Below are 23,823 nucleotides of genomic sequence, written 5' to 3'. Positions count from 1 at the left end.
TACACACCCCAAGAAGCCTTGAATTCATGGAGATTTTTGTTTTTGTCGCATTCCTGAGACAATAATTTGATGACCAGCTCAATGGAGACTCTTGAGTCTCAGACTAGGCTTTTCCTCTTTTCTAAATCCTAACAAGTTTTCTGAAACACTTATGTTACTATATCAGTGGTTCTCAAACCTTTTACCCAAAAATGATATGCATTTGGCTGCGGACCCCCATCTTAAACTATTTTGTTTCAGGGACCCCCAGAAGCAAAGATTTTAGTTTGCTTTAAAATAATATATACATAATATGTAAATGCAAATCTTTGAATATATTATATTCAAAGATTTGCACAGATGTTCACGATTTTTCAAAAATAGCAGATCTACAAGCTTGTAGCACAGCACAAAGTTACGCGTTATGAGCTTGTATATCTGTTATTTTTTAATAGCCAAAGTATAAAATAATGCGTTTTAGCTCAACTCTAAAATGACACAGATGCTTTCCCGGTATTAATGGGTTAACTGCTTACAAGCCTGACCAAGAACACATGAAATGGACCAAGTAAACAACCTCTGTTCTACACAAGTTACATAGTTCACAGATCAACTAACGGAGAAAGGACACTGTTAACCTTCCACGTCCGGGAGGCACGTTCAATGACCATTACGTACTAAAAGCCCAACCAACCAGGCATTTTGGGGTCTAAACTGCACATTTTGGGCGCGCTTGCACACGCTGAGGCCGTAAAATCTTTAGAGAAATCAGAGGACAAAGACAGAGGATCAAGAAGGGACATCTTGTTTTTAGATATTGGCATAGGTTTCGTTCTGTACATGAGGTTGTGTTTTGTAAACGGTATTTATTTCCTAAAGTGTTAAGTTAAAGAGAATTTCATCGAGAGAAAAAAAAAAAAAAATCAATGAAACCGACACAAGTGTTGTTTACTTTGCACAGCGAGTTTCTAAACAATGGTCAGAGTTCACCGTTATATTATTGCACTTTTAACAAACGGGTCAGGGGGGATGGCTTTGCGGTCGGCCTTTTGTCACAACCTTGTTCCTTCCAAAAGGCAGGAGAAAGGGGAGGGTGCGGCGGCTTGGCAATAGTCCAGACGGCGAGGCCTTCTTCGCTGTTGGTGGTCGAACATCAAATGGCACCTGCCAGGTCCGCTCCAGATGGCTGTGGGTCGGGGGGATGGAGGGCCTCCTCTCTACCTCAGGGAGGGGGGGATGGAGGGCTCCGTCACTGCCAGCTCCTGCGCCAGGTCATTGAAGCGGGCGATGTAGTCAACGCTGCTCTCACTCATCATACAGGCCAGCTGAGTATCCATCTGCAGGAAAAAGCAACCATCACAGACACAAGTATTACTCTATATCCCAATAACACCTGAGGCCGATTCTACAAATACCGTCTAAATCAGTGGTTCTCAAAGGACCCTCAAATTGTTGTTTTGGGCCACGGACCCCCATTTGAAAATGTTTAGTGCCAGGGACCCACAGAAGAAAAGATATGTTTTTTAAAAAAAAACTAAATGAATCAACATTTTTCAAACACTTGGTCAGTCAAAGTATATTTTACTATTTTTGAAGCTCACGCTGCAGAAACACGAGTGGGATTAATATAGGGGTCCGCTAGGCTACATGAGTCATTATTTAATATCTAACAACATTCAAGTAGAACTAGTATCACAAGGTGTAACCCAGGTAGAATAATGGGTCACTATGCAATAGTTTAGCTATAGTTTTCTAGCTGTCCAAAGACAGTCAAAACTCACTAAACTAAGACATAAAATAAATATGAATTCACATTGCCTTACATAAGCTTGTTCTCGACAATGGGCGGCAAGCTTCCTCTTGTGGCTCTAACGGTACTGACCAGTTCTAACATTACATTATGTGCATAATTCTCTATGCAAGATATAAAAATACAATAGAAAATAGGCCAATTTGTTAGGCTGAAATTGTATTGTCATTTCTGAACTCAATTGACAGCCCTATTGAGCTCTATTGGATATTTCCGAACCACGGCGAGTCATGCCAAATCTATCTGGAGAGTGATCGATCATTGGTGAGACGTTTGCCCCGGACCCAAACTAGTGAAAACAACTTGTAGATATGCTATTTTCACTAACCTGTTTTTAATGTATTTATGGAAATTATTAGATTTTCTTTGTTTTATTTACATGAAACAACAAAGTGTTATGCACACCTGATCAGCTCAGCGAGGGGCGCGTGGCCAGGGATCACACGTATAGAATCAAATAAAATCACTTGCACAATAGGGACAACTTTATTTAAGCAACGTTTCGGTCAATGGACCTTCTTCAGGCATCCCATGAGATGCCTCAAGAAGGTCTATGGACGGTGTGTGGCTAATTTTATTTTATTCATTTTATCTATGAAATACTTTTGGAAAATGATGGAATTGTTTTCCAATTGATGAAAAGTTTTTTGTTGTTTAAACTTTTTAAAATCTAGTATGTATGTATGTATGTATGTATGTATGTATAAAAAACATGAATGTAGCAAACTGGAAAAAAGGAGATATTTACTCGCGACCCATAAAAATGTGTCCGCCACCCAAAGATGGGTCCCGATAGTGACTCATCCCGATAGTCATTTCATAGATAGTGTAGATAGACATACACTATCTGTGTCGTTTTAGATTTTTAGCGTTGGCTATTCAAAAATAGCAGACACACAAGCTCACATCGCGTCACTTTGTGCCGTGCTGCGAGCTTGTAAAAAAAGTGTGAGAAAAAATAATGAATAAATCAATAAAAAAGGGTCTTCCTTACCTCTGCTACATCTGGAAGGCCGCGGGACTGAAAGGAATCGTGGGAGTTGCAGTCCATGAGGCTGGGGCCCAGCAGGGCCGTGCCACTGGAGGGACCGGAGGGGGTCAGGGTGGACCGCTTGCCCTTATCAGGAGACACCAGGCTGGCTGGAAGGAAGCAAAACACACCATACGTACGTATGAATAGAAATGACAAGTCTGCTTTTAGATTTTAGCGTTGGGCTGTTCAAAAATAGCAGATCTACAAGCTCACTTTGTGCCGCACTGCGAGCTTGTACATCTGCCATTTTTGATAGCAGATGTTTTGCTAGTGTCCGGTCCGCGGGCCAAATACATATCATTTCGGGGGTCCTTGGCACGAAAAAGTGTGAGATCTACTGATTTAGACGGTATTTGTAGAATCGGCCTCAGGTCTTAAATCAAAATGTGTGTGCTGTCTTGTGCGAGTGTGTTTAAGAGAGAGATAAACAGACTCACAGAGAAGGCATCCCAGAGAGGAGTCAGAGGAGTCGTTGGGGTACCACTGAGGGTCATGGCTGGGCGAGGGGATCCAGCCCCGCGTCGGGCTGACCGGAGGAGAGGACGCCAACAGCTTGGAGCCGTCACTGCTGCTCAGCTTGGCTGGAGACAGGGAGGCCTCCTCACCTGCAACGTAACACACACACACACACATTGAAATAATTACGCAGGCTTTAATCCATTAAAGACCGGGAACGCATCTGTGTCATTTTAAGATTTCTTTGGGCTATTAAAAAAAAAGCAGATCTACAAGCTCATAGCACGGCTGCATTTTTTTTTTAAATCATGATTTTTTTTTTGCAAATCATTGTATATACATTTTTAAGCGAGAAGTTTTAAACTCAAATCTCTGCTTCTGAGGGTCCCTGGAACTAAATATTTTGAGATGGGGGGTCCGCGGCCAAATACATATCATTTTGGACAGTCCCTCAAAAAAGTTTGAGAACCACTGATTATAGCAACATCCGTTTTTTCAAAAAACTGTTTAACTGTTCTGGATTTAGAAGACATTTGTAGAATCCCCCAGAAGCAAAGATTTGAGTTACAAACGTTCGCTTTCAAACATATTCAAAGATTTGCACACATTTTCATGATTTAAAAAAGAAAAAAAGCAGATCTACAAGCTCGTAGCGCAGCACTCGGTGCCGCTCTATGAGCTTTTTTTTCTTGAATAGCCAAAGAAATCAAAAGATGACACGGATGCGGGTCTAACTGACTGTGTTAAGTTAGACCAGTGGTTCTCAAACTAAATTGCAAGGACCAACAGTTTAGTATGCATTAGACCACGGACCCCCCCATAGCTCTGAGAGTGTACAAATGGAAGACAGTCTTGGGAGTTACAGACCAGTAAGGGTCCATTTGGTTCCTAACTATTAATCCTTTGGCTGGAGGCCCCCTGGAACCCCCTCAAGGACCCCTGGGGGGGTCGCCGGATCCCACTTTCAGAACCACTGAGTTAGACATATAAATAACAACCGGTTATTTCACAAGTGCTAGCCTAGTACTGAAACATTTCCAGGCTGCCACTTTCTCTTTTTAACCCATTAAGACCGGGAACGCATCCATTTTTAGATTTCTTTAGGCTATTCAAAAATAGCAGATATACAAGCTCATAGCGCGGCACCGAGTGCCGCGCTATGAGCTTGTATATCTGCTATTTTTGAAAAATCTTGGAAAAAAAATGTATGGATTTTTTTCAAAAAACTGTTAAGATTTAGGAAACATTTTTTTAATCTGCCTCAGGTCTTAATGGGTTAAACTGCATTTTGGTAGCATTCTGACAGCTGATGTAAGGAGCCTTGCGTTCAATAGAGCCGAGCGTGCCAAGATCGACTTGTTACTCAGTGCTCGTTTGTGTGCGTTCCCTTCTAAAGACGTTTGAAATATTTGCACAATTTGCCAAGTCAAATGTTTTCCGTTCTGCTTCATTCCTGTGGTTAAATATCAGCGTGAGAAATGCATCAGGTGCCACTTTATAGCAGGTGAGTTTAACACATCTAGACCTGAGGCCGATTCCACAAATGCCTTCTAAATGTGTAGATGTACAAGCTCTCAGCGCGGCACGAAGGAACGCACTGTGAGCTTGTATATCTGCTATTTTTGAATAGCCAACGCTAAAATGACACAGACCCCAAAGAACCTTCTATGGGGTCTCCAGCAAAATGAGGAAGGCTTTAACCACTTTATCCCCATTTTATACTTTGGCTATTTGAAAATAGCCGATCTACAAGCTCACAACGCGCCACATCGCGATGCGTTGCAACGTGTGTTGAGCTGTAGATCTGATATTTTCAAAACATTTAGAAAAATCTTGGAACATTGTGAAACATTTGGCATCTTTTTGAAATATTTTAAATGTTTGAGAAGAACTGCCCTAGTTTACTTGGGATACAGGCCCCACACGCACACACACACACACACACACACACACACACACACACACACAATAGTGGGCGGACACACACACACACACACACACACACACACACACACACACACACACACACACACCATAGTGGGCGGAGTTGATGGCCAGCTCAATGATGGAGTCGCTGATGTGTGTTTGGGGTTCTCCAGGAGCCAGTGTCTCTTCGGGGGGTCCGGGCAGAGAGATGTCCAGTAGAGACGCTACGCTGGGCGGGGAGAGGAGGGACTCGCCACCGTTGGCCACGCCAGGAGAAGACGGAGGGGGCGGGCCGTTCTGGGAACAGACATCAGGTTGAACGTTATCATTTGTATCGTTTAACCCATTAAGACCGGGAACGCATTTGTGTGTCCTTTTTCAAGCATTGTGTATTAGAGCCCCCCCCCCCCCCAAAAAGAAGACATCATCGTCTCTGTCGGGTGGAAACCTCTCATGTCCAAAACTGTTTCTTTTCAGGATTCAAATTCAAAAACAGCAAGAGTAGCAGATCCGCAAGCTCAAAATGCGTCGCTTTGCGTTTCGAGCTTGCGGATCTGCTACTTTTGAGCGACGCTGTAGTGTGATGAATTAGGGCGTTCATTGTGTAGGGCCCGTGTGGAACAAAAGGCCTGTAACGTATGTGTAATGTGTAATGTGTGTGTTCTCTGACCTCTGGTGCACTGTGTTGGAGGAGTGGTGGATGTGGTTGGGTGTCAACGGGTGGGTGCTCCAGCAGGGTGCCGCCATCAACGCTGGAGCTTCCTCCCAGCTCCTGACAGGACATACCAGGGATGATGCCCGCAGACTTGGCCGCCAGGTCGATGGCACCTGAAATGGTAAAAAAAAAATTAAAACATGCTCTCTTGGTACTTCAGCCATTCTCACCATATTACTAGTTCATACTATAGTAATAGTACAAAACACATATTTTGTCGCTGTCGGCCAGAAACCTCCGTGCCAGTGATTTTTTCAATCGTTAAAATTCGGTAATCCATTCGGTAATCCGTTTCATATTTGCAGCCAGTTGAAAATAGCATGTTTTGCCAAAAAGTACACAGGAACCGAGATACAGGCTTTTAAAGTAATAAGTTAACCAGGAAGTGGATGGGAGTCTAAATCTTCGAAAAATTATATCTCCTGGTGCTGTGAAGGAATCTTTTTTTTTTTAAGGTTTATAGGCACTCAATGGTTGGATTATGAAAAACGGCCCTGGCCGTTTTTGCCACTCAATGTGTTAAATAGCCAGCAGCAAAAAATATATATGATTTAATCAAATTTCATAGGAACAGATCATTCCTAGAATGAGTAAAAATATAAATGTATAATATGTACTGGAGAGCTGGCTGGTGGTTGCAGAGCCCGAGGAGGTGGTTGGGGAGGTTTTGGAAAGCAAGGGCCGAGAGGAGGGGGTCAACCTGGAAGCCTGGATGGGCCGGAAGGAGCCTGTTCCTGAGGGGAGACACAGGAAGTGAGTGAGAGAGAGAGAGAGAGAGAGTCAGAGACAGAGACAGAGCACTTAGTGGAGTTCTTCCTGGAGAGAGGGGATTTCCATACACAAACAAGCAGGCTTATTTTATGTATTATATCAGTGGTTCTCAAAGTGCCCCTCAGGGTTCCAAATGGACACTAAAGCTTGATTTATACTTGGCGTGCAGTGTCTCGCACCGGAGATAGCGGATCTACATGCTGCGATGCGTTGTGAATTTGTAGATCCGCTATTTTCTGTTCAAGACAACGGGGTGAAAATAAGCAGAAATGGGGCCTTACAGGTCTGTAACTCTCAAGAGTTATGGGCCTTCCTTGAAATTAAAAGTATTCAATATAAATTCAGAGTCAAACATTACAAACTTGGGTTTAAAATGTGTAATTATCGTTAATGTGTTACCTGTTGCAGAGGAGTTGGAGAGGATGGAGAAGGAGCAGACGTGCTGAGGGGTGTCTCCGGTGGTGCGGGGGAGCAGCGTACGCTGGAGAAAACAAAAGGAAGGTTGGAAACAAGAACCACATGTTTAATCCAATCCGTCTACTCATTCAACACCGGCTACAACAACTACAGTTAACACTCATGGATTAAAGCAAAATAAAATCTCATGCCTGAAAAAAAAAAAAAATGTTTCTTAGGCCTAATCTGCGATTTGTCAAACAGCGTGAAAGGAGCCCACCACACGCTAGCACTGTGTTTCATTAACAATTAGCAAAATATGTCGAATTATGAGGTTTTGGTAGCTATACAGCCAACCAGTTGAAGAAAATGCAGATTGAGTCTTTAACCTGTGCATTTATGAAATATTTTAGATCATTACATGCATTCTGTATTCTTGTATTCTTTTTTTCATTGTATTCTTTATTCATTTTAGAGCCCCGATTTCCCTGAAACTGAACACGGCTTGATGTCATTGCAACAAAAACACGGCGGAACACACAGCATCCTTTGTGGTCAGTGGTAAGAATTCAATTATAGTAGATAAAGGTGCTTTTGCACACCTATTTACAAGGACAGGTGCATAGGAGAGAACAGTCAACAGCGTAGAGAAAGGAATACTTTGACTTAATGAAGAATAACGTTTCGGTCAACTGACGATCATGTTATCGCCTGATACCTGGTTAAGTTGACCGAAACTAAGCGGGTTTCAGGGGTTCAGCGAGCTCCTCCTCCACTCCCGTCTTACCTGAACTACGAGTGGCTTCCGTAGTTGTCTGCTCCTGGACTTTCTCTGTTTGGAAAGGAAAAGATCTGACTGCATCTGAAGAGAAAATAAAAAGAACAACAAGAAGAAAAAATATAAACCTTCACTGTGTTTTATAATCAAAAGCTTGTAATCAAATCACGAAGCCTGCAGGTGGGTGTTCCTCTGAGTGAGGTCAACGACCACGTGACAAACACAGAGTGCACCGCACGCTTACTTACTTACACCAGGGGTTCACAAACCTTTCAGGCCACGACCCCCCCCCCCCACCCTGACAAGCACTTGAAATTGTAGGCATTGCATTTATAGTTTGACTCGGTTCCACAGATAAATATAGTGAAATTAGCCGAACTACAAGCTCACAACGCCTCGCAGTACGACCCCCAGTTAAGGGAACCACTGGCTTACACCAGTGGTTCTCAAACTTTTTCATGTGAAGGACCACCCAAAATGATACATATTTGGCTGTGGACCCCCATCTCATATTTAGTGACAGTGACTTCCAGAAGCAAAGATTTGAGTTAAACACGTTTGCTTTAAAAATATATTCAAAAATGGCAGATCTACAAGCTCATGATGAGATTGTATATCTGCTATTTTTGAATAGCCAAAGTATAACATATGGTTTAAGTGGTTAAAATGATTGCGACACTAATTTGATAACTAATTGTAACTAATTTAGCTGGGGACCCCCCCCCCCCCCTCCAAGGACCCCACTTTGAGAACCAATGGCTTACGCTGATGGAGTCGAGCTGCTGTTTGAAGGCCAGCTCGGCCTCTTTGTTTGGGGAAAACATCCTGGAGTGACGAGAGCTGTTGGGAGGCAGCGTGGTGGGGATGGCAAAGACCCCACCCTCTGTGTCCCCACCTGGCACGGAGCCCAGCAGGGAGCGGGGCAGGTTACGACCACCTAGGGACAGAGACGGGACACAAGTGTCAGAAATACAGTGGTGGATAAAGTACTAAAATGTTTTACTTAAGTAAAAGTATCAATACTGCAATGTCGAAGTACTCTGTTATAAGTAAGTCCGGAATTCAAAATTTCACTCAAAGAGGATCAAAGTGTGAGAGAGATAAAAGCAAAGTTACCTGAAGCTCCTACTCCCGGGAGGAGCACCTTGGCCCCGCGGACAGAGGCCTGCTGCCGGCCACAGCTGGGGCTGCGGACCCCCGGAGTGGGTCCCTTCCCTGGAGGGGTGAGGGCCTGGGACTGTTCCTCCTGGGTGGGCTTCATTGGAGACGTGGCTGTGGAGCACACCTCCGGGGCCTGGGAAAAAGACAAGACAGACAGGAAAGAACCGATAACTATGGCTTCTGTCCAGAAAATTGCACATTTTGAAGAGCCCCCCCCCCCATCTGAAAATGTTTTGTGCAAGGGACCCCCAAAGAAGATTTGTGTTAAAAAAATCTAAATTATTCAAACAAGTGACGCGCTGTGAGCTAGTACATCTGCTATTTTTGAGAACCATTATTCTAAACCACTGTATTTTATAGTTTGGCTATTCATATGTCATACTAAATACGTAATAGCGCTGCATTTTGTGCCACGCTATGAGCTTGTAGATCTGCTATTTTTGAAAGATTTTGAAAACGTGCTTTGCTTCTGGGGGTCCCTGGAACAAAATATTTTGAGATGGGGGGTCCGCGGCCAAAAATCATTTTGGGGGTCCTTGGTTTGAGAACCACTGGGTTAAATTGTGGCATACGATATGAGTGAGAGAGAGAGAGAAAGAGAAAGAGAGAGAGAGAGTGAGAGTGAGTTTGTCCCTACCACGGGTTTGGGGTTGACTTCGGTGGACACCAGCCTCAGCAGACAGCGCAGGACGCGGTGGTGATGCTGGTGTGTGCTGGTGCCGGAGGAGGGGGGGGGATGCGGCTGCTGCTGTCCGTTCTCCTGGGAGGGGGGGGACGGCGGAGGTGCCACGGCGGGGGTCTGCCACTCGTACTCCAGCTGCAGCTTGCTGGGTTTGCCCAGCATCAGGTAGAGCTCCGCCAGGGTGACGTCTGAGCCCTGGGCCGCGCTCCAGCCCTCCTCACGGATCTGCTGCTCGGCTGAGCGGGCGTCACCACTACCACCACCGCCTAGGGCTGTCAAAGTCACCATCATGACATTGTTTTTTTTGTTGACAATTGAATTGTCATACTAAATACGAAATTAGTGATTTCATTGTCGTTTTGGGTGTTTAACATTATAACGTCGCTGTAGGGCAGAACCCTCTTATCTCCATATTTCTTTTTGTAAATTAACGGCCATGCTCGATCACACCACAGCGTCACACAAAAGCATCAAAAGTGGCAGATCCGCAATGCCAGAATGCGGCGCGAAACGACGCGTTTTGAGCTTGTGGATCTGCTACTTTTTAAATTTGAATCAAGAAAAGTAACAGTTTCGGTTTCGGACATATGAGGTTCCCACCCGACAGAGACGATAAATAAAATTACATTTCCGTCTGGCTTTTAGACAAAAACTGCACAGGGCAGATATGACAGATAACTTCAATATACTGACTAAATGACTGACGATGACCAGTATCAATAATGAAAATAAAAATGATGTAAAAAGGCCATATATTTAATCGTTTTATACTTTCGATAAAAATGTAAACAATTGCGGAAATGGCCAAAAGCTACAAGCTCACAACAACGCATTGCATCGCGGCGCGTTGTGTGAGCTCGTCGCGAGCATGCTATTTTCAAGTGATTTGATGTAATACAGGGGTCTTCAACGTTTTTCAGCCCAAGGACCCCTTAGCTGACAGAGAGATGAAGCAGGGACCCCCCACTACATATATTGTCTAAAATTGTGTTTCATATTAAACTTTTTCATAGATGGATTCATATACTATTTTCACAGCACTATCATCAGTGTTGGATTCATGTTCATGTGTATTCTATCAGACATTTAACCACTTAAACTGTCAATAATAAGTAAACTTGAACTTTCACTCTATACTTGGTCTGCTCTTTTTTTCCCCCTACACCAAACCCCCTGTTGAAGACTCCTGATGTAATAATTGTAACGGGTCCTACCGCCGCCCTGCTGGTGCGGAGTGGCCTCCTCTGAGCCGCTCCCTGGAGGCTTGCACGGAGGAGGAGGAAGAGGAGGAGGAGGTGGTGAGCGGTTGACCTCCGGCGAGGAGGAGGAGACGACGCTGGCGTTGGGCTCTTCTCTGCACTGATCAGACGACGAGCCCTGCTCCGGCGGCCCTCCTCCGCTCAGCGGCGGCTTCTCTTTGCTTCCGCCTTGTAGGGCTGTATCACCATGATGACAGTTTTTTTTAACATGACCATTAATTGTTACGCAAATGAAATCGCGATTGAACGATTGTGCCGTTGTCGTTTTTTTGTTTTGTTTTTACAAAATGTGTACAAAATGTTTGGCCTTTTTAAGATTTGAAGTTTGCACAGGGCAGAAATGACAAATAACCTAAATATACAAAGAAATGACTGACATATTTAATTAAATAACATAATACTTCAACAAACAAAAGAAACATTAATAGAGGAAATAGCCAATCCACAAGCTTACGACACGACGCGTTGTGAGTTTGTAGATCTGCCATTTCCAATATAAATGTTTTTGTAATGTTTGGAAATATATGAACATTTTTGAACATGTAAATGATTATGACGATCATGCAAAAATAATTGGTAATTATCTCAAATAACTGCGATTAGACGACCATGTTAATAATTGTGCCAGGCCTACCAGCGCCACCCTCTGCTCCGCTGCACGCCTTCATCCCTTCGGGCGGCCTGGTCCCCGTCCCGCCGCCGCCCTCCGCTGCGGAGGCCAGGCTCAGCTGCAGAACGGAGGGAAGCAAAGGGTTCTGCTGCTCCTCCCATGTCGCCGAACCACCGTCCGGCGGAGGGTCAGAGGAGGCGAGGAGGAGGGGTTCGGCTCGACGGGCGTCACCCGGGGCCAGGGCTGTCACCATAAAAAAATGTAAGTTGACGATTAATTGTCACACAAATAATTTGCGATCGACTATTTATAACAGTTTTTTTGGCATTGAACACTGGAACATGCGTATGAATAAAAACATAATTTCTGTTTGCCTTTTAGGCTTCGTAATTAAAGGGAATTGCACAGGGCAGATGATGACAAATAACTTAAATATGCAAAGAAATGACAGACACATTTAATGATTGAATGCTTTAAAAAAATGCGATTACCTCAAATAATTGTGATTTGGCGATCATGTAATAATTGTGACAGGCCTACCCGAGGTGCTGCTGCCGCTGCCGCCGCGTCCGGATTTAGCCCCGCCCCCGCCCCGGTGTGGAGGAGGAGGAGGAGGCGCAGGAGGAGGAAGAGGAGCAGCGGCAGCAGGGTGGTGGTGGATCCCCAGGATCTGGTGGGCGCCGGCGGCCAGCTCCTTGGCGCCGGGGCGGCTCTTGCCGCTCTCCTGCCAGTGCACGGTGCAGGAGGCCTTGGAGTGGACCACGCGCGCCACGCCGGGCAGCGTGGTCACGGTGCTGCTCTCCGACGGGTAGAGGAAGAGCTCCTCCTCCTGCTGCTGCTGCTGCTGCTGGAGGACCTTGACGGGAGAGGAGGCCACGCTGCCGGAGCGCCCGCCCGCCGCCTCCAGAGCCTCTCTCTCCTGGAGACTCTTCATCTGGGAAGGCCTCGGTGTCAAGGAGCCCACACACACACACACACGGTTAAACCCGTGGTACAAGGTACAACACCAAGTACTGTGTTAAAATGTCCTATATCTGCAACTAGTATTTGTATTTTTTGTCCATTTCTGCTTAACCCATTAAAATCGGAAAAGTATCCGTGTCATTTTAGATTTGAACACACACGACTTGCTCATGAAAAAGGATACAATGCGCTCGTCATGGAAAGCCCACTTCTGTTTCAGGTACTCAATGAGGCTGGACACTTTTCTGTGGAGCTCCACCATCATCCTGTGTTGATGAGACCACAGCAGTGTATTTGGGTTAGTTTTTGGACCACACAAGAACCTACTGCGGAGGAATTGCATGGGATACTGTTTAAGCTTTTAACCCTGGAGCTCACCGGCTCTCAATGTGGGGTCCTTGAGAGGGGTTCCAGCCCTGTGGTCCCCCACCAAATGATTGATAGTTAGGAACCCTTGTGGTTCTGTCACTCCGACAGTGTACAAATGGAACCAAAAGGAACCAAATGGAACCAAATGGACCCGTGGTTCCATGTATACACTGTCGGAGTTAAATTAACACTGATGATTTTACAGTGTGGATTGGGGTCCCAGAGATAGACGCTAAGTAATGTTTTGGGTGAACTACTCCTTTAAGTCTGTTATTAGTCTGATATTCATACAATCGATGCCACATTTTACTCTGTGGCATTTCTGTGACCTAGTGGGTAGAGCTCAACGCGTCACACTGCAACTCATCTGGCTCAAGTGGCTTGTGGTGTGAGACAAGTTGCCAACTGGCAGGTGTTACCTAAGGCGAGGGTTGTGGGCCAGACTCTGAACACGGGTCCAGGAGTGGTTACTGCGTGGCTGGAGCTCCACTGCCACCTTCAGAGGGAGACGCACAGGTTTCTGGTCCTCCTCATCACTCACTCCTGAGGGGGAAGAAAACACACAGAGTTGGCTTCCACTCTGGAGAAAAGCAGTACTTGTGTAGATTGTAGATTGACTCGTCAAAAAAGAAACGCATATTTTCAACCGAAAGAAGTGTCATGTGACGTGTCGATTTTGTCGATTTGGCATTTGTCGGTCATAATGCAGTAATGAGACGCATGGATATGGAAGGTGGTGAGCAGATTTAAAAGAGCAAGGGAGGTGCCATGGTTGTTTCAACAGATCTGAGATTTTTTTAGGGCATAATCCTACTGGAATCAGATTGGCACCTGTCAGCATGGAGTGTTGGATGGGATGAGTAGGACGGAGGCTCTACTATATCTTCCCGGTGGGGGCTACTCCTCACTGGCAGGTGAGTCAGTAGGATACAACAGCAGTGACAACACATTTATTGGCATAATGATTACATTGGGAAGAAAAGGGGTAACAAAACAAAAAAAGAGAAACAATCTTTTATAAGCTTTATAACTCTATAAAGTCAGGCCTGACTGTGATCTTTTATAAGCTACATAACTCTATAGAGTCAGGGCAGACTGTGACATTGTGCTTTAGAACAAGGTTTCCCAAACCTTTCAGGCCCTGACCCCCCAAAATAATCATATTCCACCCTGAGAAGCACTTGGAATTGTAGGAGTTGAGGAATCACATTTTGTTTGACTCGGTTCCACAGATAGGTATTGTGAAAATAGACGAACAACAAGCTTACAACTAGGGTAGAGTACCGAAGTCGGTACTTTTAATGATACCGACCGAATCACGACGGTACTATCGAGTACCGGTTCATTTAAAAACAAACAGTACCACGTTTCGGTACTCTTGAACGCATCCGTGGCCGGTCGCATCCGTTACAGTTAGGCTACTGACATTTTAATGACCTCGTTAGTATACTTGTTACTTCATGAGAAAATAGCCGACAACTTTGGAGGATTAAATGTTTATTATGATCCGAGTCATCCGACATCTACTCTCACACTAGTCTCGTCTGTGATCACTGATCTTCCTCCTCCACTCGCTGCAGAGCAGCAAAAGGGACTCACTCGCTCCCATGTTGAAAGTGTGGAAGAGGGGCAATAACTCTGCTCAATTCTTAGCTATTTTTGTATCATATAAAAAGGAAAGGTAGTCCCGGTATGCTTATGCGATGTGTCTGTAGTTCCGACAGTCTAGAAAAGGTAATTGATCGGTTGAAACAAACTTTTAAAGCATGTTTTAGTTAGCCAGCCAGCTAGCTGTGTGACTCCATGCTATTGAATAGATGGGCGTTCATGGTCGGGAGACGGGAACGCGCATGTACGTTCAACATGGAGGCGCGAATCAAATGGTGACGCAACCCGATCTCACACGACTTAGTATACATTGTGTACAGTATACTCCTTTCAATGTGTCATGTTGGATTATTTAAACAAACATCTTGTATTACATTAATTGGGGTGGGGAGAGAATAACTATAAAAGATGTGTTTATAGTTGAGAATAACTATTAAATTCAAATTACGTTTTTATAGTTGCGACACGCTGTCAGCTTGTAGATCAGATATTTTCACTACTTCTTTTTCATTTATGGAATTTCGTAAATGTAAGGCATCTATGAAATTAGATTCATGCTCATGCTAAATAATTATTTTAATTAATTTCATTATATTTTTTAGATAAAAAAATATTTTAAAACAAAATAGGAAATTTTACTCGTGACCCATTACAAAAATGTGTCCTCGACCCACTGTTTGGGAAATAGAAGGTGTAGACGGTTAGAGCTGCCGTCAACATCATCACCTCCTCCTCCTCAGGCCAGTTACCATGGAAACACAGCCGCTCCCTGCCCACATGCTGCCATTTTCGCCATCAGAAACCCCGCCTCCACAATCCCTGCTCCTCACCTTCTTGATTGGAAGCATCGCAAATACCCTGATGTTTACTTTTGTGTGTGTGTGTTAGTGCGAGTGCGTGCACAGTACTAACCGTCAGGGTCACATAGTTTCTTCAGAGCACGGCACATGGGTGCCTTGATTCGTAGGTTCCTGCCTTTGGAGCGCACCGTGGTAGCCCTGGTTCCAAAACACAAACACAAAAACTGTTTAGAAGGCAGCGGGAGCACAATGGTAGCCATCCTTCTCATCTGAATATGTGTAGGCTGGTTGCTCATAGTATCTAGGGATGCAACAGTCAAGCTAACTAATCACTTTAATCTATTATTTAAGAACAATTATCGTACATTTTATATAAATAATTGATTAATGATCGATTGATATTTTGGGTAAGTCATTATACTGTAAGCAAAAGTGAATATATTTTTTGAAAATAGCACCTTGTGAGCTTGTAGATTAGCCATCCATGACACCATTATGGAACTAATCGATTTGTTGATGTATAAAAAACTAAAAAACTATTTTCAAAACACAATCATTTTAACCACTTCTATGAGCTTGTAGACCTGCTATTTTTGAAATTTTGTGCAAATCTTTGAGTATGTATTTTTCTAACTCTAATTTTTAACTCAAATCTTTGCTTCTGAGTGTCCCTGGAAAAAATATTTTGAGGCCAAATTCATATAATTTCGGGGGTTTGAGCACCACTGATATAGAAACATAGGATTTAGAAGCTTTTTTTAATTAATTGGCCTCAGGTCTCAACTGGTTAAATGACTGTGATTTGATGTTATTGTCTTTTGACTGACTTACCCCTGCTGGATGAGCTCGTTGAGCTTCGCCACGTTCTTATCATCCATTACTGTCAGGAGAGAAAACAAACATAGGCCGGTTTAGAACATCGCCCCCCTCAGGAGCCCGCCCTGCACAGCAGGAGCAACTGTCCCCCCCTGAGCAACGCACAACCCATTTAATCACTTCCCCCGTGTCTCCTGAACACTTTGCACACAAACAACCTCTGAACAGTGCGCTCATTTACCGCAACTTTTGGCTTGTTTTTTTCCCCAGAGTTGCGGGAAGACATTACGAGTCATGGGTAGCATTTTTTGGGGCTCGTTTAAAAAAACGCGGTGGCTTCTTTGGCAAATTTAACAAGCCAACATTTCTTTTATGTATATACTATTATTCCCCATACGTTTGGGTAGGAGTATGAATTACATTGAATGACAGAATCGGTCTGGTGTCTCTACTTATTAAGCCCTGGCTCAAGCATGTGTCTAGTGTTATAATAAATAACCAAAACATAAATCATTATAGACCAACATAGTAATTATAATGATATCTGCATCTAATATTGTTTTATGAATAATATATGGCAATATTCTTGGACTTGTATTGCCTTGGTTGTTTAGGTCAGATTTGGGTTGTTTTTGAAGGTGGGTTGGCTTATTTCTCTCACGAGAGTTGGCAACACTGCCTCTGAAGAAGGCCATGCATTCAAATGCGTGTTTACTCACGTCCTCCGACCTTCTTGCGGAGCTCGGCGTAGCAGATGAGTCCGTACAGCTCCTGAGAGGATTTCTTCAGCACTCGGGAGTACACTGAGGTTTAAACGGAGCAAAGAGTTACTTACAATGCTGCCTTATTAGCTGGTGATGCAAAAAGAAACTTGGGTATGCACTGTTAAGATAACCATAGTAGCAGCGGCTGGCTGCTATAGGACTATTAGTGGAGAGAGCAACCAGTGCTTATCTAGTGAAGTCACCACCACCGGCTGCATAAACAACAAACAGGGGATTTGGAAGATTTATGAATTACTGACCAAGAATTGCTCACAATGTGTCGCAGCTTGTAGATATGCTATTTAAAAAATATTTTGATACATTTTGAACTTGAATGACTGAATGACTTTTACTTTTGGTACTTTAAGTACTTTTTTTTTTTACTCAAGTACATTTTGAATACTGGAAGTTTACTTGTAACAGAGTATTTCTACATTGCAGTATTGTTACTTTCACTCAAGTAAAACACACAAGTACTTCTTTCATCACCGATCGCACAGAAGGCTCACCGTTGGCAAAGTCGATGTGTTTGGAGATCTTGTGCCAGGTGCGGTAGTAGAAATGACGGACTTGCTCCTTGTTTTTCACCATGTTGGCCGGCTTGCCCCGCTTCTTGTACTTCATGGCTATGTTGTTCTGAATAGCCTCGAAGTCTTTCCCATGCTGAAGACAGGAGAGGTGAGAAGTGAGAAAGAGATATCTGAACAAGCACAATTTTTACCTATGCGAACCCAGGGGGGTCCCCACATGATTTTGGGGGGTTCCCCAGATGACAGTAAAGTGACATTTTATGGACTTTTACAAAGTAAAGAAAATAAAAAGACCATTTCTGCTGCATCAAAAGTAATCAACAAACTAAACTATGAACACAGGTCAAACATTAGCCAAATTGTCAAATAATATAAACAAACATTTTGAAAATAGCCGATCTACGAGCTCACAACGCCGTTGTGAGCTCGTAGATCGGCTATTTTCACAATATTTATCTGTGGAACGGAGTCAAACAAAATGTAATGCCTCAACTCCTAATGTGCGATACGAATAAACCTGCCTTGCTTAAGTTTGAATACTGACCCCATATGGGTCCATTTTGTTTGTGCAGTACTCACCTACTGCACATCATAATATAAGTGCAGTATATCGTTGCTGTCGGGTGGAAACCTCATATGTCCAAAACTGTTACTTTAAGGATTCAAATAAAAAAATAGCTAAAGTAGCAGATCTACAAGCTCAGAGCTTGCGGATCTGCTACTTTTGATGCTTTTGTTGTGTGACGCTGTAACAGCGTCACACAAAAATGTATGTCTAAGAGCATACATTTTTATCCAATGTTCTTTTTTTATTTAACCTGTAACTGGACAAACGCATGAGCAGGTACCAGCCATTTGTAAATGCATCGTAAATTAAATTCGTTCATTTACGAAAAAACACAAAAAGTTAGAATATGGACATAGGAGGTTCCTGCCCGACAGAAACGATACGTGGGCAATAATCAACCTCCTTGATCTCCTGCTTTACCTCATAGAGCCCCTCAAAGAAGCTGCTTTTATCCTCTGCGCTCCAGGACTCCCATTGGCGACGGGCCCTCTTCTGGTTCCCTGCATGCTCCTCCTTGTCAGTGGGGCCTTGACCCCTGGAAGCCTTGGACACGCCCCCGGCGGAACCCGTCACAGAACCTGACTGACCTGCACCCCCTTGGGAAGAAGAAGAGCCATTCTCTGGCCCTGTGGCATACGAGCAACAACAAAAAAGCAAAATACAAACCGGTTAATTTAACTAATGGATTTAATCGATTATAAAAAGAATTGTAATCAAAAAATATTTTTCGTTTTTCTTTCCAAATGCGACGCGTTGCGAGCTTGTAGATTGGCTATTTTAGCTATTTTTTGTGCAACACTTAACAACGAAGTATAAAAGTTAACAAAAAAGTTATTTATTATTCAAAAAGTAATCAATACAATAATTGTTAAGAAAGTAATCAATAGTTGCAAACCTAAAGCCAATCAACAGGAGACCCTCGCAGAGGAAAAACACACAGCTTTAAATTCCAATGTGAAAATCAAGGTATAGAGGAAAACTTTCTGCATGTCATGGTGTGTGGATGAACGCAAAGGAAAGTACAGTGGAGCTCTGCTGTGCCAGTTTTTGGAGAGAGGTTCAAATACAAATCCACAAAAACATTATAGTGCACACAACATGCAGAGTTTCTCCTTGTGTGGTTAAGAAGGAAGCTGGAAAACAGCCAGGTCTACATACAACATACAGGAGAATATACAGCATACAGCCAAGAATACCCTAACACAGCACAGTGCCAGGGGACATGAACACAATCAGACAGCCTTTGTGGAAATGATGCCCTGTACTCGATGCATGTAGGTCTTCTATTATGATAGATGGACACCAACCAATACAATAGCTATCATGTTAAATGACTAAATTTAACAGCGTCTGCTAAATGACTGCAATGTAATGTAATGTAATGTAAGTAGGACTGAACTCCACGTCTAATCTTGTCAATTGTTTGGTCTACATGCTGTTGTTTGACCTCAGCATTTTTTGATTAACCAACCAGTTTCTCTCTCACCACCGCGACCGACAGAATTGTGCCAAAAGCCGAATGTTTACATCTAGTATCAGCCTCAAACTCAACTTTAGCTTTAAAGCACTTTTAACAAAACACAAAGTTTTGCACAAAGGGTTTTGCAGACCAACAAGAAATAGATGCAGGTGAAAACAGAGCAGACACCTCGCTAGTTTGTAAAATGTGTGTCTGAGTGAGTACACCAGGGCAACACCATGCCATTCTGCTGGCCTGAACAATAAATGAAAGACCAGTGCGACTGCAAGGAGTTAAATGCCCCCTAAGCAGTGAAACCCCAAAATTCTTAAAGAAAGAAGCGGTTAGGACTGGGAGGTCTAAAAAGTTTTGTTTATTTATAGGACGCTGTGAGCTTTTTCCAGCTACTGGGCTGTATAGACTTGCCAGGGTCTTGTCAGGATCTCTAACTAGATGACATTAGGCCGTTTTATGATTCTTGAGTTGAATCGGAATCATTCAACACTATGGTGTGAAAACCCAGAGGAGGACTGTTCATGATTAAGACAGGATTTATTTAGCTCATTAATGGGAAAATGATGTGATTATAAGGTCACTTTTAAAAGGCATTGATGTGTTTAAGAAGCCAGTCAGTTTTCATATGGGATCTCCAATCTGCATAATAGTGCTATAGGATGTGGTAATCTTGTCAATCCCAAACTGACGAGTTTACCAACTAGTTCACAATTCATCTTCTTCCCCTCTATATTTAAAAATCTGTCAAATCTAGAAACTCCAAATTATCTCTAGTTCCTATTTTCCCAGTTTCCATTTGCATTTAGCCACTGGAGTGAACATCAATAAGAGTACAGTTAAGTAAGTAAATAAATATCACCACAAGCTAAAGGGTCTTTGCTTCCGTCAAAAGATGCTATACTTGCTATATTGTGGGGCGGCCATAGCTGAGTGGTTAGTGAGCCCGCCTAGGGAGCCAGAGGCCCTGGTTGCCCCAGGTTCGATTCCAGGCCAGGCCAGCATATGTGTCGATGAAATGAAATTTGTCCCTGAGCAAGACTCTTAACCCCTAATTGCTCACAGGTTCTCATTGGAAACAAGACCGCAAGGACTTTCATGAACGACCTGTTAAAAGGAATTATACTAAAAGAACTGCCTAATATCTATCAGATCATTTCTGCACAAAACTGTTCATTTTCATATAAAGTGTGTTCAGCCGTATTGCAGGCTGGAGTGATTTGTACCATTGCACTTGTTAGCTCAGCTGTATACAATCAAACTCAAGGCTATGTTTGCCTATACTAAATATCTGGAAAAAGACATTGTGACAAATGCATTGTTGTGATTTTGAAAACAGCTTCTCTAATCGTAAAATATTGTGCAAGAAAAAGAACAACACTTGTGTATTTTTTGACACAACATATACCTGCATCTATTTTAAGTATGAAAACTACATCTTTTCAGAACAGTTTCCCAAACTGGCTGGACCAATTTGTCAGCACAGTTAGATTAAAAATGACAGCTAACTTGTTGTGTACTGTACATATGAACCCGGTTCATGTCAAAAGGTTGGCGACTATGTTTATTTGGTCACCTCAACAGTAGAATGACAGTGAAAGTGGTCTGTATTCTCCACATCATAGTGACTCCTGTCCTATTTGGTAGTGGTCAGATGGGGTTGTAACATGGATTGACAGTTAGCTGCAAACAACTCATAGATTCTATTTTTAATATCTGGAATCTAGAGTTGCAATACCAACCATTGACAGCCCATACATCCAAACAGAAAAGTCCGATCTGATTGCATTAAATGACGTTAAACTCACCAACATTGCAGTTGTACGGAAAACTTGAATTATCCTCTTTCTATCTGCAAAAGTTTTTGTTTCATAAAAATGCACTGTAGACATGTTATGAGCTACTTTCCGTCAATACATTTCGTGCAGGAGATTATTTTTTTGGAATAACTCTAAATTCCAGATATTAAAAATAGGATCTAAGAGTTGCTTGCGGCTAGATTGGCAGTTATTTATATTTCAATAGTCAAATGAGAGATATATCTCAACTCGATTACAAAAAAACAGCTCTATGACGGGCTAATGAACAAGTGTTCGGCCACTGAACTTCAACAAATGACACATTTTACGAGAGAGAGAGGGACCGATGGAAGACTCCTACTTGCCTTTCGATTTTGCCCCGCCATGTCCATTGATGGCTGAGCCGATGGAATCCTTCCGGATCCGCTTGCTCGGAGGTCGAACGCTCGATCGGAGAAAATGATGCTGGTCGTGACTGGGAGGAGTGGGATCTGCCTGGGTCTGGGTCTGCTGGGTCGGACTGGCTCCCGGTCCGGCCTGGCTGGGTGTTGAGGTGGGAAGGACCGGTGCTGGTGATGGATTAAGGATTTCCACTCCGTCTCCCTTTGTATCGCGCTCCTCGCTCCCCTGCTCTGCGCTGATCTCCTCCTCGTCACAACCTTCAGGCTTTCGGGCTGAATTCTTCCTTCCATCGGCACCGATCCCCTCCCGTGAGCCCAGTGTCATGCTGCTGGCAAAGCCCGTTTCAAAGAGAATATGTCACGTTAAAAGAAGAACATTGTGCAAAAAAATAACTTCTAAAAAGACGACGTTCTCTCTCTCGCTCAACATGGCCGCCGCTGTTTGTTTCAAATCCCCTCTCTCTGTCCCAACAAAACAACACCAAATATCATAGCTATATCATTGTTTTGCGTTGTTTTAACTATCGGGACAGTCGGACAAGCTGGCCGTGTATTTGAACTAGTTGTCTTTTCAGTTGAATCTCAAACATTGGGGTTGAATTTAAATCAAATTCAAAACGCCGAGCGCCTTTCAGTTTAAGCGCCCTGCAGAAAGAAACGACAACGAAACCCTCTTCCACCGCAACTCGACCTCTAAATAAAGTGTTTCTTTACGAGACTATTTTACCCATTTTCGTTTTCTTCGGCCGCAGGCGACGTCTTCTTTCTCTTCACCATGGGTCCGACGGTTTTAATTGGAAATATTCGATCCAATTAAGCATAATATAAACACTGAACGGGTCTGGGTCGCTTCTTGCCTGGTCGTTCTGTGTTCTGCCTACGACTGAGAGCTGAACTGTGATGCAGTTCAACTGTTCTCTGTCAGCAACAACATTCACCACACATTGTTTCTTAAAGTGTAGTTGTTGCTTATTTGGATTGTTTCCTTTTTTTTAATTAACAGTATTAAACCCAGAGGTTCTCAAACATTTTCTTGTCATGGTTTGAAACCCCAAATTAATATATATTTGTCCCTATAACCCCCATCTGAAAATGTTTTGTGCCAGGGTGCCCCGTACCAGATTTGTGTTGTTAGAATGTTTCAAGAATCTTCCAAATATTCCACATTTTATTTCAAGACTTAATTTTTTGAAAATAGCAGATCTACAAGCTCAATACGTTGCATCACAACGCATTGTAAGCTTGTAGATCGGCTATTTTCAAATGTAGGTTTACTTTAAAGTGCTATGTGGCAAAATAATTTGGGCTTGTTTTCCCTGACATGGCTGCTTATTTCTTTAATGTCTCTTTACAACAAAACCTCCAGCATGACATTATGAATATGAATATGAAATCAGTGTGGGATTATTAAAACAACAGCAAACACTCATCCCGCCGTCTTTAAAGGGCTGAATAAAGTTTTAATCTTATCATTAAGCTGGTGGACTGTACTTGTAACTATACGTCGCCAATGTGAAACCTTATAGAGTTGCAGAGCTTCAAAACAAACATGTATAACGACTAAAATAAATACCACATATACTCAGGAAAACAAACACCTCAATAGCATAGTGGATATTGAATTATATCCACTATGTACAAAACCAATGTTGTTTTTTGGGGAAACAGCATTATACAGCATTGGTATGAACGTGACACATTCATAATCACAACACTTTGTTTTGGTACATGTTATCTGGTGGTTTGTGACTGATGTCTAAAGCTGTTACGGAGCATGGAGGGACAGGGAGAAAGTGAGATTGATATTGACAACAATGACATGATGAAACCTCTTCCTAAAATAGAATACGAGCATCGTAATCCTCACTATTCCATATTCATTCTCAACACTTAGGACAACAGCCTAAATTAACTGTATTTTTCACCAAAACATTATCATTACACCCAGATGCTCAAATACATGCCCATAGACTAACCTGATCTGCCTGTTATAACTAACTTCAAACATGTACTCCCTGAGCTCTGAGCCTCTGACATGTATCATGCATAGATAATGGGATACATTTCTATATGTGTGACCTCAACGTAAAAGGTCAATTGTAATTCAAGGTTAATCAAATCGTAGTAATAACAAATCGTCAATAGGCTTACTACATGG

General features: G+C 43.0%; 1 protein-coding gene across 1 annotated transcript; it reads right to left on the bottom strand.

The window, feature by feature from the left end:
* Window positions 1-289: 289 nt before the first annotated feature.
* Window positions 290-22,764, bottom strand: cramp1 (cramped chromatin regulator homolog 1). The gene is made up of 23 exons (XM_084072394.1): window positions 22,393-22,764; window positions 21,630-21,994; window positions 18,415-18,620; window positions 17,406-17,559; window positions 16,852-16,935; window positions 16,148-16,196; window positions 15,429-15,514; window positions 13,328-13,451; window positions 12,724-12,805; window positions 12,117-12,510; window positions 11,601-11,819; window positions 10,922-11,143; window positions 9,663-9,979; window positions 8,981-9,158; window positions 8,629-8,801; window positions 7,874-7,948; window positions 7,090-7,171; window positions 6,537-6,653; window positions 5,875-6,032; window positions 5,312-5,501; window positions 3,260-3,427; window positions 2,784-2,929; window positions 290-1,316 (listed from the first exon to the last, which is right to left on the bottom strand). Exons 1-23 carry the CDS (start codon window positions 22,440-22,442, stop codon window positions 1,197-1,199), a joined length of 3,759 nt encoding a protein of 1,252 aa, XP_083928520.1. The 5' UTR covers window positions 22,443-22,764; the 3' UTR covers window positions 290-1,196.
* Between the last annotated feature and the right edge of the window lie 1,059 nt (window positions 22,765-23,823).

This window comes from Gymnoscopelus microlampas, assembly GCF_963454915.1.
Source record: "Gymnoscopelus microlampas genome assembly, chromosome: 11".
Taxonomy (NCBI): Eukaryota; Metazoa; Chordata; class Actinopteri; order Myctophiformes; family Myctophidae; genus Gymnoscopelus; species Gymnoscopelus microlampas.
This window is presented reverse-complemented; position numbering and strand designations above follow the sequence as displayed.